General features: G+C 47.2%; 1 protein-coding gene across 4 annotated transcripts in view; it reads left to right on the forward strand.

Moving 5' to 3' along the window:
- Positions 1–13,030, forward strand: part of KIFAP3 (kinesin associated protein 3) — a 70,285-nt gene extending 57,255 nt beyond the window's left edge. For all 4 annotated transcript variants that reach the window (XM_077181944.1, XM_054638667.2, XM_054638668.2 and 1 more), the window contains one exon: positions 12,651–13,030. Coding sequence is in view for 3 of the 4 variants with exons in the window: in XM_054638667.2 (XP_054494642.1) it covers positions 12,651–12,759 (109 nt within the window). In the remaining variant the exon portion in view is untranslated. The remainder of the gene's footprint in view (positions 1–12,650) is intronic.
- The last annotated feature ends 241 nt before the right edge of the window (positions 13,031–13,271 follow it).

The following is a 13,271-nucleotide window of genomic DNA, read 5'->3' on the forward strand; positions in this document are numbered from 1 at the left end:
GGGCTGTAATTGAGGAATATCCATAAAAGGACAAGATTATTCATATCCAATATTTGATCTACAACAACTTTTGAATGTACTTGGGTGTTCATTTGTTGTCACTGTGTCCTTAGCATGAGGAGAAGCTCCCAAGAGCTCTCCATGTATCCCCCACTCACAGCCAATGCTCACAGTCCTTGGGAGCTGACAGCCAAGGTGGGCAGGGAAGCACAGCTGGGGGAGAAGGGAAAGGAGGGAGAAGGGAAGGGAGGGAGAAGGGAATTTCTTCCTGCAGACTCAGGGGCCAGGGATGGAGCAGGGGAAGGACAGCTCCTCCTGGAGATTCAGGTGCCAGGGATGGAGCTGGAGAAGGGCAGTTCCTCCTGGAGATTCAGGTGCCAGGGATGGAGCAGGAGAAAGAGTTCCTCCTGCAGTCAGGTGCCACATCTGGAGCAGGAGAAGGGCAGTTCCTCCTGCAGACTCAAGTGCCTAGGATGGAGCAGGACAAGGGAATTTGTTCTTGCAGAGTCAGGTGCCAGGGATGGAGCTGGAGAAGGGAATTTGTTCCTGCACAGTCAAGTGCCAGGGATGGAGCAGGAGAGGGGCAGTTCCTCCTGCAGTCAGATTCCACATCTGCAGCAGGAGAAGGGCAGCTCCTCCTGCAGAGTCAGGGGCCAGGGATGGAGCAGAGAAGGGCAGTTCCTCCTGCAGTCTGGTGCCACATCTGGAGCAGGAGAAGGGAATTTCTTCCTGCAGAGTCAGGGGCCAGGGATGGAGCAGGAGAAGGGCAGTTCCTCCTGCAGACTCAAGTGCTTAGGATGGAGCAGGACAAGGGAATTTGTTCCTGCAGAGTCAGGTGCCAGGGATGGAGCAGGAGAAGGGCAGCTCCTCCTGGAGATTCAGGTGCCAGGGATGGAGCAGGAGAAGGGCAGCTCCTCCTGGAGATTCAGGTGCCAGGGATAGAGCAGGAGAAGGGATTTTCTTCCTGCAGACTCAGGTGCCAGGGATGGAGCAGGAGAAGGGCAGCTCCTCCTGGAGATTCAGGTGCCAGGGATGGAGCAGGAGAAGGGCAGCTCCTCCTGGAGATTCAGGTGCCAGGGATAGAGCAGGAGAAGGGATTTTCTTCCTGCAGACTCAGGTGCCAGGGATGGAGCAGGAGAAGGGCAGCTCCTCCTGGAGATTCAGGTGCCAGGGATGGAGCAGGAGAAGGGCAGTTCCTTCTACAGACTCAGGTGCCAGGGATGGAGCAGGAGAAGGGAATTTCTTCCTGCAGAGTTAGGGGCCAGGGATGGGGCTGGAGAAGGGCAGCTCCTCCTGGAGATTCAGGTGCCAGGGATGGAGCAGAGAAGGGCAGCTCCTCCTGGAGATTCAGGTGCCAGGGATGGAGCAGGAGAAGGGCAGCTCCTCCTGGAGATTCAGGTGCCAGGGATGGAGCAGGGAAAGGGCAGCTCCTCCTGGAGATTCAGGTGCCAGGGATGGAGCAGAGAAGGGCAGCTCCTCCTGGAGATTCAGGTGCCAGGGATGGAGCAGAGAAGGGCAGCTCCTCCTGGAGATTCAGGTGCCAGGGACGGAGCAGGGCAGGGCTCTCCTGATTCCTCCCACAGTGACCAGACCACACCACCTCACCAAGGTGTGTGGTCTGGAGCTGGGAAGGATCAGGTTGCCCTTGTTTCATTTACTGTAAGAGAGGTTTAATTGCTCCAACAATTGCAGCAGTATGGTAGAGATGAAATAGCTTGCTGGGGAATATTTTAACAGTGCTAAAATAGCAGAGTTTTTTCAGCAAGTTGCAGATGCTGTTTGGGAAGAGAATAAGTATTGAGGTTTTAATGCACTTCAGCTCTTTTGGAATACAGGATACTTGGGCCTCTTTTACTTGCAGTCACTTTTTTTTTACATTTTTTAGTTGCTTTTTATTTTATTATATTCCACCTGCAGTTGGCCTCATTTAACCATCATGGTTTAGGTTGCTATTAAGAATTTTAAAAGAATACCCAAATGCTGTAGCAGTGAGCTCAAGTCCTTTGGAATGTCTTAGCAAAAAATCCCCCAAACCTGGGCCTGTCTCTTCTGAAATGTAACATTAATTAATTCCCACGTTCTGTCTGCTGCTCAGTCCCTCCAGATGTGCTACTAGGAATAGACTGGCTCCCTGGTTACAAGCCATCTGGGCTCTGTAAACTGATTTGCACTTATATTAAACAATAAGTGAACAGAATGCGGAAGAGTTATTAAAGCAAATGTACATTGCTTATAAATCTCCAAGTAAAATATTAAAATGCAGTAAAGGCGAATGGAATGTGCAAATGAAGACCTGCTTGTTTTTAATGAGTTTAGCTGTGACCTTCTCGATTTCAACCAAAAGAAAAGAATTTTATTTTTCTCTTTAAAAAGAAAAAATAAAAAAAAAAAAGAAAAAAAACTATAAAACTGCTTACAGAAGTATCTGAGACAAAAACAAGGAAATATAATGTTCTAAACTTGACTGGTCCAAACCACTCAAGCTGCTGTGACAGCTCATAAAACTGAGAGTAGTTTTTAACTGGACTCTGTTTTACATTGCCAGAGTGAATTTTCCTTGCAGGAAGTAGCCAGAAGGTTTATTTAGTTTCCAGACTGCTGCTTTGATCTTTCCATTCTGTCACTTCTCAGGTTACATAGCCCTTTTTCACTGCAGTAAATCTGCAACAGTTAATGAGAATAAAATTTCCTCCTTCTCACTGATCACATGCTGTTAAATGCCAAACCACAGCCAGCAGCATATTTGCAGAATTCGGCTGCACTGTACAAAAACAGCACAATCAGTTTAATCTTGTTGGTTTTGTAATTCATTTTATTGAGCTTTCCTTTTTCAAGTGACCTATTTTATCAAGACAAGTGGTTGCAAGGCCAGATCTGGAAGAAAGATTTAAAACTGTAATAAAGTGAGGGGTGTTTTGTGTGCTGGGTTTAAGCATGCTCACAGGATTCAAAATTAAACTTAAAATGAGGAGTTTTAAAAAGGCCCATATATCAGTGGGATATTTCTTGTGGTTATTATCTGAACTGAACATGTGCTCTGAGCAAGTCTCTAGCATAAAAATGAATATATCAAATTAATTTCTTTGCCAAATACTTAGAATTGTTTTGATTCTAAAATTTTATTCTGATTCTGTGTTTATCAGTCTCAACCATCCAACTCCAAAGACTGACCCACCCTTTTCCCTCTGGAAAACCAGGGTGATGGTTTTTTAACTCTGAGATTTAAAAAAATAATAAATTGGCTTACAAAGTTTATTTGCCTTTGGGATTTTGAGCTTTTTAAATTTTTTTTTCCAGTACTCCCTGATCAACCTTTTTAGTCTGGAAACATTTGATTTTTCATTTGTTTGAGTTTTTTATATAATAATGCTACTCCAAGATATAGATCTCCAAGAACACATTCCTTGTCTGTATTTGTATCTGCCTTGTTTCCTGATATATCCATTGTTATTCCTAAGAAAAAAATCAGTAAGAGACATTGAGATTTATTTTCTTCTTGATTTTCACGAAAATCTTTGCTGATTTGGGATAGATCTCAACAAGATTTCACTAGGGCCCTGTGCTGATATATATAAAAGTGTTTGAAATCAGGACAATCCTCTGTGGTGGTAAAAGAATATTCAAAGTTTCTTCATCAGTAGTAACACAGCAACTGCATTTGCTGCGTGTGCTGGAGCGAGCGCTGCAAATCCCCCAGCAATGTTCACTTTCAGAAAGGCTTTGAAAGCTTTTATTGGCTGCAGCTGGAAGCCAGAGCAGAACAGATTTCTTGACTCTCCCTCCCTCCTTCCCTCCAGCATCTGGATTCTCATCCCCACTGGGCTGCCCTGCAGACAGCACGGTGTCACCAGTGCCCTGGGCCTTGCTTTGGTGCACAACAGAGGCCTTTGCCACCATTGGTGTTCATGGGCAGAACTGAGTGGCTGTGCTTGGGCTTGAGGAGTTTGTATAAACATTTCAAGGGAAAGTTCTCCACCAAAAAGCTGCATTTTTGCTTCAGCTACTTGTCTCTGAGTACGTTTTCAGTGAGCTGCTCTGCAAGGAAGCAAGGAGCACTTCTGTGTGCAAATGGGAAGGCTGATGGAAGCTGGAGCACATCCTGATCTGGGCAGTGACACCAGTCACCCCTGTGGAACTTCAGCATCTCACTCTGCTCAGGTATTTGCCTGAAGCTTTCTGTCCCCAGCCTAACACTGAGCTTGCTGAAGAGAATTAAAGGAGAGGTGTGAAAGCTTCCCAAGCCAGGCCTATCCCTAGTTCACATTAAGGCAATGTACTCTTCAGTTTATGGAGTTGACACGAACACTTTGGACTGTGCAGGCAGAGAGGGGGAGGAAAGGACATCTTGCTTTTTACTGCCTGTTCCTTAGGGCTTTTTTATTTGTTTTAGTTCTTAATTAATTCTTAAGAAATGGATGTATCTAATCAGTGGGTTTGGACAGTTGAGCCAAGAGCACAGGAGATGTTTCTGTCAGGCTTAGAATGGAAAGCCAGAGCTGTTGATTTCCGTTCCAGCTCTGTCTGTGCACTTGACCTTTTAAGAAATCCTGTAGAGAATGGCTGAGTAACTCCCTGTCTGTGTGGCAGAGCTGTGAGCCTGGCTGCAGGGATGCTGCAGGAGCTCTCCTGGTGCCCTTCTCAGGAGCAATGTGGCTGCAGGACACAACTGCAGCCTTTGAGCTGCTGTCCTGCCCCCTGGCCCTGCTGGGGATTGGTTGCCTTTCTAGCAGAGCACAGATAATCTTTTTTCCTAAAGAGTTTTATAGAATAAGCAAAAGTCTTTTCTGTCTATGTCAGTCTAATTTGAGTCTTCTCATTACTGTAGTTTGTCATTTGGCTGTCTTTAATGTCTGGGGTGTTTTCTCTTCCAATACTCCAATGGGAAACTGAGGTCATGGAGAAAAGGAGCAACTTGTCCAGGATCACACAGCAGGTAACTGACAGAGCAAGAAAATGAGGCCAAATCCCAGGCTGTGTTTGCAGAGCAGGGATGGCAGCAGCTACAGCTTTCAAGCAAGGCTCACACTGAATTTGGCTAAGCAAGGTCATTTGGTTTGGGTTCAATGCTTTCTTACTATTCAGTTGGGAAATATTTTTTTTTAATGCTGCCTTCCCCCAGTGAATTTTGGCGTGGTTATTGCTTGGTGCATAGCTGGAGCCTGACACAGAAGACACAGTGCTCATTTCTCCAGCATTGTCAGCTTTCCATTTGTTTGTAATTAAATGGGAGAAACAGCAGGATTGTGCTGAGATACAACTGGGCAACAAGTCCAGAAGCAATTGGAAACTTGAAGTCATTAAGTAGACTGAAGAAAGCTGGATCACATGAAAGGACAGACATGATCATATCCATAAAAGCTGTGTTATGATGCACAAGGGAGCTAAAGTATTATTGCACAGGTTCATTTGGATATTTTCTGTCTTGTGAGCAGGTACAATTTTACTGTTTAAGGGACATTATTGCTAATGTAGGGATGGACTTGGGTGATTGATGCAGCGAGCACAGTCACAGACACTGCCACAAAACCCCCCTCCCATTTGAGCTTGAAGAATAAAAAGCATGAAAACAAAAAGCTTCACAGATAGGGGAGAACAACTTGGGGTCATGAGAGGCAGAATTTAGGAGATTTGTGGTTTATAGTTTAACGTCATTAGCAGCAGTGGGAGAATCTACAGTTACAAGACATTATATAAAGAAACATTGTTTTTTCCTAAGGCTTCTCAGTTGTATGGACTTTCTCCATAACCCCTGCTTTCTGCTCTTACTCTGAAGGACAGAAGATTTATGGTCAGTGAAGGCAAACCAGAGGTAACTGGCTTGTAGGAGGAAATGGGATCATCATCTCAATCCCTGGGTTTAAAGCAAGGACAGAAGGAACTGTGTCCCTTTGTGATGTCCTTCACCTGGGGTGCCACCCAGGGCTCATCTGCCAGGGAATGTCAGCAGAAAGGCCCCAGAGTCCATGGCTTCAGGAGCTCTGAGCCTTGGCTCAGGTGGGAAGGTTCCTTGGTACCTGCAGAGGGTTAGCTCAATGTGTCACACCTGCAGGCAGCTTTGGAAGCTGGAGGTCTGTGTGTTCTGGGGGATTCAAAACCATTTCCCACCTGCTCTGCTGGGGTCCACACAGTGCCTTAATCCCTGCTTGTGCAATGGGTCAGGGCCTGGGTGCCCCAGCTCCCTTGGCTTTCCATGCCTGGTCTCTGTGCAGAGGGAACCTCGGGAGGGAGGGAGGGAGCTGCAGCATTCACCAAGCAGTCTGCTGATGGGGCTGGCAGGGCTGAGCATCCCCCTTGTCATTACACTGCCCTGTACTGCAGTCCTTGTCTCACACCAGCTCTCATCAACACTTCAGGAACAAACACAAACACCGAGATGAGAGAAAAAATGCAGCCTTTGCTGCTGGCAAACTTGGGTTTTGTTGGCAAGAGTTCTGATCAGTGAGCTGCATCTCATTTGTACAGGTTATAATGCTGTGCTTGTCTGGAGATTAGAGACTGCTGTGCCACTCCCGTGGCTCTGGCACCTCCTGAGGGGAAAGCACAGCCTCCAGTGTTCATCAGAACAGAATTTGTTTTGTCTGCTACACACAGGAATCAGTCCAGCATTGTGCAATACAGGGGTTCATGGCATGAGAGTTTATAAGGAAATGGGATGGGAACTGTGCTGTCACACATGAGTGGGTTCCTGGAACAGAAAATGTAGGATTTAAGTGATGTGCAGCTGAAATTCTGAACACCTGCCTGGGCTGAGGTGGGGGTGGCTTGGGAGTGCAGAGTGACTTTTAGGAACAGTAATAACCAGGGTATTATGTATGTGTGTGTGTAATAGCCAGAGAAGGTACAGAGGAAACAGTGGGACTGCTGTGAACTGAACTGATACCAGGCTTCTGAAAGATGCTCAGAGCCCCTCTGGTTCTAACCCCTCTCTCTGATCCTCAAGAGGGGTTTTGGAGAGCTGCAGGTGTGATCAGAGGTGCCACTTGTGTCAGCAGAGGCTGCCTGTTGACACCTGCATGGAAACCCCCTGGCAGCTCCCTGGAGCATTGGAGAGCTTTGGGTGTGAGCCCTTCACTGGGATTGGTAGGGCTGCTGATGAGCTGAGAGTTGCAAGTAGTGTTTGGCTGGTCTGAGCATCTACATCATTAAAAATCTATAGATTAACAAAAACAGATTTTATTTTTAATAAGCTTATAAATCTTGTATCTTGGGTTTTAGAAAAAGCTTAGAATGAAAGGAATTAGAGGTAAAATCTTGGCTCTGGTGGAAGCGCTCTGTGTTTAGCTTGCAGTTCATTTTCAGGGGGCAGTGATTCCAGGGTGCCTTAATTTTGGGCAGAAACAAATGAAATTTTGTCTCTAAAGTGTAAGTTCCTAAACTGGTATTTCACCCTCAAAGGCTTTTCTGGAGCCACTGTCACTTACACAGTGACAGTCTGGTACAATGTGTGCCAAACTGCTTCAGACCTGCTTCCCAGGCACTGCTTCCTGCTGGGACCACTCCAAGATCCATGGATCCTACTGGGGGCTTTCAGTTGGATTTCAGGTGTTTACTTTTGACCAAGAATCTCCCCAGTGATGCTGGACTTTTCTTTCTGAGGCCCTGCTGGTGGAATTAGTACCTGGGAATTAGGCTGTGGTTTGAGCCCCTGTCAGCAGCAGCACTGGTCCCAGTGTGAGCACTGCTGTGGACAGGGTGGGGGTGTGCAGTGCCACGGTCACTCTGCACCCTGGTGTTAATTAGCCAGGTGTTAATGACCCAGCCCAGCCTCTCTGCCCTGCCCTGGGGAGCAGCACAGACACCCCACAGAGGATTTCCCAGAGGAGTGCTCCCTGTGGGAGCCTGCTGAGCCTTCCACACATCCATGGATTCTGTCTGGTCCAAAGCCTGTCTAGCTCAGAAGGGGTTTGTGGATGCAGCAGGATGCTGGCTTCCATTTCCTGCTGGGAGACAGGACACAAACTGCTCTTTACACCTTGAATTCTGTCAGGGCACCTAAGATCCTACATGGCTATATTAATTTGGATGCTCTGAATCACCAATAAGCAGGGCTGTTCAGAAATCTCTCCTCACTCATGCACATCAGGAACATTTTCCTCTTCAGCATGTGTTCCTCAGTTCCCTAGCAGTACAAGCAAATTGGAAAGTTCAGCTGTCATTTGGGGAAGGTCATAGATCACACTAGCAGCCTGAGTAATCCAAGAGGTTTTAAGTATCACAGCATTTAGTTTAAAGTGAAATTTGCTCTGACAGGGGCTGGCAGACCAATAGGAAAAAGAAATATTTGTGCTTGGAGAAGTGCATGTGTAGAGACCTCGAGTATAACTGATGGCTGGAAGTGATTTCAGTCTAAAAAAAACAAATCATTAAGAGAGTGCATAGGGGTAAAATACACAGTTCATATTTTAAAGGGTCTCAAAATGAACCAGCAACTGAGGTTAGCAGTACACAGTAATTAGCTGGGCTGCTCACTGGTTAACTCCATGAGCCCCAGGCGTGGGGCTGAGCTCTGCACAAGAGCAGGGCTGTGCTGTGAGCCAGGGCTGCCTGCAGTGACTGCAGCTGAGCCTGCAGCTGAGCCTGCTCTGCTGCTCTGGCCTCCCAATCACCCTGCAGCTGCAGGGCTGCCTGCACTTCTGGCTGCCCAGGTACACACCAGGCAGCACTGGGAGGAAAAACACCAGCTCAGGCATGAGTGTTGCTGCCCCAGTGGACAATTCCTCTCCTGCATAAACTCTACAGCTATATTAGCATCCCAGCAAGAATAATAATCCCTGTGAGGACTGAGTCAAGTAAAGTATCATTATTATGGGAGACAGGCTTGCTGCTTGCACTGAATTTCCTGGTAGATGCTGTAGCATAAAGCCAACAATGTTTTTCTTAGGAGCAAGTCTTGAGGTTGATTGCTGGTATAAATCTGAGCACACATGGCACAGATCATGATCTCAGGCCAGTTGTTATCCAGCAAGTGTTTACAGCCACGGAGCTGCCATCTCTGCTGGCTCTCCCCTTGTGCTGTTCTTGGCAGAAGGGGCAGGGATTCATCAGGACTTGTTTTTAAATCCATCCTCACCTCGGTGGTTGTGCCCTTGGCCTGGCAGCCTCGGGAGCGAGCCAGGCTCTCTCTCCAGGCCCGTGCTGGCTCTGTGGTTGTCCCACCCTGTGTCACCTCCTGGGCTCAGGACCCTTCCTTCAGCTCCCACAGCTCCGTGCTGCAGGCTGCCAGTGCAAACAATCCAGCAGGCAAAGCTGCTATGCTTCAAGAGCACTAATGTGCAAAAATGAGGCCAGTTCTTTTCAAGCATGGTCAAGACTTCATTTACTTCAGGGAAAGATTTCGATAGGAGGGAGTGTAGTGATTTGATCAAGGTGTTTTAATGTGATTTTCTGTGGTTGTTCTTGGGTTTTTGAGGGGTGTTTTTTTTTTGACTGTCCAAAGCAGTTATCAGCTGATCCATCTCTTCCAGTTTTCTTCAGGACACTAACATATGTCTGAACCATTTGGAAATAACTGATACTCCTCAAAGTTTAAACTCTAGGGATCTTTACCTAATTACTTACACATTTATAAAAAAGATATTAAAAACCTGATTTGTTGAGAATGTGATTGAAACCATATTTTCCCTGCTCTCGTTATCAGTTTAAATACATTTAGAAGCTCTTTGAGTGAGGATTCCTGAGCTGGAAGTGGCTGGGAGAGCTCAGCCTGCAGGGATAGAGGCCCATTGCCACCGCGTGGCTCAGGCCGTTATTACACCTCGCCCCAAGAGCCCGTGCTGGCTCAGCTTGGGCTGTACCAAGGAGTTCAGGACACGTTCCAGGCTCCTGTTTCTGATGTGTCCCTTTGCCACAGGGACCTGAGGAGGGCACTGCTGTGAGCCTGGGCACGGTTGCTGCAAGCCTCACTTGCAGTCAGCAGCCCTGGGCAGCCACAGCCTCCTCAGTCACCTGAGCATCATTCCAGAATGAGCTGTGCAGTGTTTGGCAGGAATGCAAAAAGGCCCTATTGTACCAACTTACCCACAGCTAACATTGTTACAGTCACAGAAAACATCATGGAAAGATAAACCCAGAAAAGCATTTTCTGTTAAATAACTCTTCATTAGAAATCAGCTGTAGATGTTTTAAGGATCTTTGGAGGAAAGCAATGAAACTCCTAAGTTTAAAGGTAGCCTTACAGGGTCCTGCTTCTCTGCAATGGAACATCTCTGGTGTCACTGGGAATTTGTAGAAGCACAGCAGACCCAGACCCTGCACTCCCAATTCCCACTGTGCCTCCTTTTAGTACATTGTTAACTTGTGGCACTGACAGTACTGAAAGAACCCTGAAGGAGTTGGCATTGGTTTATAGAAGTTTGTTCAATGGTTTGTTTTCTGAACTGCCAAACAAACTGGTCAGCTTCATGCTTGTCCTGGCTGGCTTGTTCACAAGAGCTTTGGGCCTGATATGGAGACACTGCAGCCCAGGGCAGCCTGGGTGAGCTCTGTCTGTCTGTCTGTCTGTGCCTTTGCACACTGAAAGCAGTGACACACGAGAGGCAGGGGCTGGCTGAGGTGACCGCTGGGTTTGGGGTTTCTGGAGATGAGAGATAAACACAAAGTAACAGGATTTCTCTTAATCCCCTCTTTCAGGAGTCTTTCAAAGCTTCAGGCCTGATAATGAGAAAGCTGTTGTTGGCAAGGTACAAAGGAGGCATCTGGGGAAGGTGCCTCAGAGGTCACCAGCTCATTTCCTAATGGGCTTGGAAAAGGGTAAGAGGGCTTTGGAGTGGATACAGGCAGGAATGGGTGGTGAGAGGAGTGCATTCACCACTGCAGGATGCACCAGGGCCACTCTGCTGCTCTCTGCTGTGCTGAAGGGCTGGTCAGCCTGCAGGGTGGGGCTGAGGGCTCTGCAGCAGTGAGGAGATGGGTGTTGCCAGTTCAGATACACACAGGCAGATGTGGAAATGCAAAGCACTTTCAGCTCACAGCATTTCTCAAGATACATCAAGTAAAACAGTGATTTTTTTTTTCTCTGTAGCTTGGCTATTGATTGTGCCCCTTCCATCTCAAAGGACAAATCTCAGCCTCAGACCTTCCACCTTCACCTGACTATCAGGATATCCCATGAGTGAGCTCCTTTTCTGAGAAACCAGGCACTAGGGATCCTTTTCTAGGGCCTCACTGAGATACAATCCAAGGAAAGTGCCTTTGTGAGGACAGAGATGGACGTGGTCCCCCCCATGCAGCTGAGCCCTTTCAGCCCAAGCAATTCAGCTGTGCCAGCTTCTTGCAGAGCCAGGGCCTGGGGCCCACCCATTGTACATCTTCTGCAGGGGTCGTTCTTTCCCAGCCTTGGCTCTTGCATAACCCATGTTCCATATGGATAATTGGCAGTAATGAGGTTCAGCTTTTCCCCACTCCAAAAGCACTTTGCTTTGTGTTTTGACAGTCTTCACAGGGGAAGTTTGGCTCCTTTCAATGCATCTTTAGTCAGACAATAAATCAGGATCCTTTTCCATTTGTCCCCTACTGAAGGGGAAGCTAAGAAGTGACATAGCTCTGAATAGGCAGCAGTCCAGTGTCTTGGGCAATGCTCGTTTTTCCTCTACCTCCTGCATGAGTTATTGCTGAGCATGAAATATGTGCCACTTTTCCCTATGCAGTTCTTGTGTTTTAGTATCTAACTCATTGTTGTGGGACTTTTTAGGTGTAAAAGATGCTGTTTTACATGAAAAAATAATTACTCTGTCTCATTAGTACATAGCTTTTCAGTATGTGTTTAATTCCTTCTGCCATTTGGCTGCCACTCTTGTATCCCACCAGAAGCACCATCTTTCATCAGATATTCTCTCTTTTAGCTGGTGTTCTCCATGTACCTCAGAAATGGACTGAAGGCAGGGAAAGAGACTCTTCAGATGTGCTGTGCAGGGCAGGCTTACAGCAGGTTTTGCCAGAAGCCTGAAGGACATGGTAACTGTAATGTACAGAGGGAAACACTGAGTCAGGGAAGAAAGTGCTTGGCCAGTAAATCTGAGAAAGGAGGGAAGAGAAGACTTTGGTCTCTCCTGGGATTCCTCTTGGATCTGAAAGCCTTTCCCTGATTGGAGTTGCACTGATGTCTCCACAGCATTTCGTTTTCCACCAGGGAAGTGGTGTCCAGAAGGGGAACACAGCTGGCAAAGTTCCCTCACAAAACCATCATGCCTTAGGATTTTAGCTTGTATATTTTTCATCTCTTTGCAATCCTGCAGTTCTTTAGTGTATAGCTCTAAACTCCATATACAGTGCTAGCTACTGACGTTTTGGGCAGACACAATTCCTCTCCAGGCCTGGCTATCAAGGACACCTCACTTCCTCAGGCCCTGAGAGATGTAACCAAAAGTGAGTTAGGGGGGAGCAAACTTGGGGTAAATGATTTCATTAGCTGAAGCTGGAATTGGAAGATTGGTCCATTTCCATATTGGGGATTAAACTTACAAAAGTGTGAAAATCCTTGACCTGTCGTCAAGGGCCTTCAACAAACAGAACTGCTGTTTATTTTGTGTGCCCTCTGTTTCAGGTAAGCCCAGACAGGCAGCAGCAGCAGGAGCAGCTGGAGCCAGCAGCACTGCTGTTCCTTCCCTGGCACACAGAGCTGTGCAGTTTCTCTCTCTCTCTCGTTTCTGCAGCCTGGCCGTGGATGGCTTCGCTCCGAGCACGGCGGGTCCCGGGCGCCCCGCGACTGCCTACGGCTACCGGCCAGAGGAGCCCTTCCTGTACGGCTACGGGGCACGGTGAGGGCCGCAGCACCGCCTGCTCCTGCATGCTGCACCCCGGGCTCCAGCTCTCTGTATCCTTTGGCATGTGTAGCTCCATGTAAACTTAGCCTTCCTGGGCCCAGTGTGTTAGTGACAGTGTTTAGTCTTGGGTTGCTCTTTGTTGTTGTTATTTTTGTACAGTAACTGCGACTTGAAAGCGGGAATTGGAAACTACTGGACTGGAAAGTGTCACATTCTGTATATTAAGCTACTAATTTAATTTCTATTAAATAGAAAAACCTGTGTGGTCAGCAGTGGTGAATGTGTTTCTAAGTGATGTTTTATGTGTTTTACAAGGCACTTAAGAAGAGTGCTCCATGTGCAGCGTGTTTAACATGGACTGTTTCCCTCTCACACTTGAGTCACAGAACAGCACTGAGCCCCAGCATCTCCTGGCACTGCCCTGACACATAGTTTGGATCAAAGTCCAGTCCTGGGTCACCACTTTAATAATGGAAAGATGGCACAGATTCACTCCCCTGGAGCTTCAGA

The sequence above is a fragment of the Agelaius phoeniceus genome, chromosome 8, assembly GCF_051311805.1.
Source record: "Agelaius phoeniceus isolate bAgePho1 chromosome 8, bAgePho1.hap1, whole genome shotgun sequence".
Classification (NCBI taxonomy): domain Eukaryota; kingdom Metazoa; phylum Chordata; class Aves; order Passeriformes; family Icteridae; genus Agelaius; species Agelaius phoeniceus.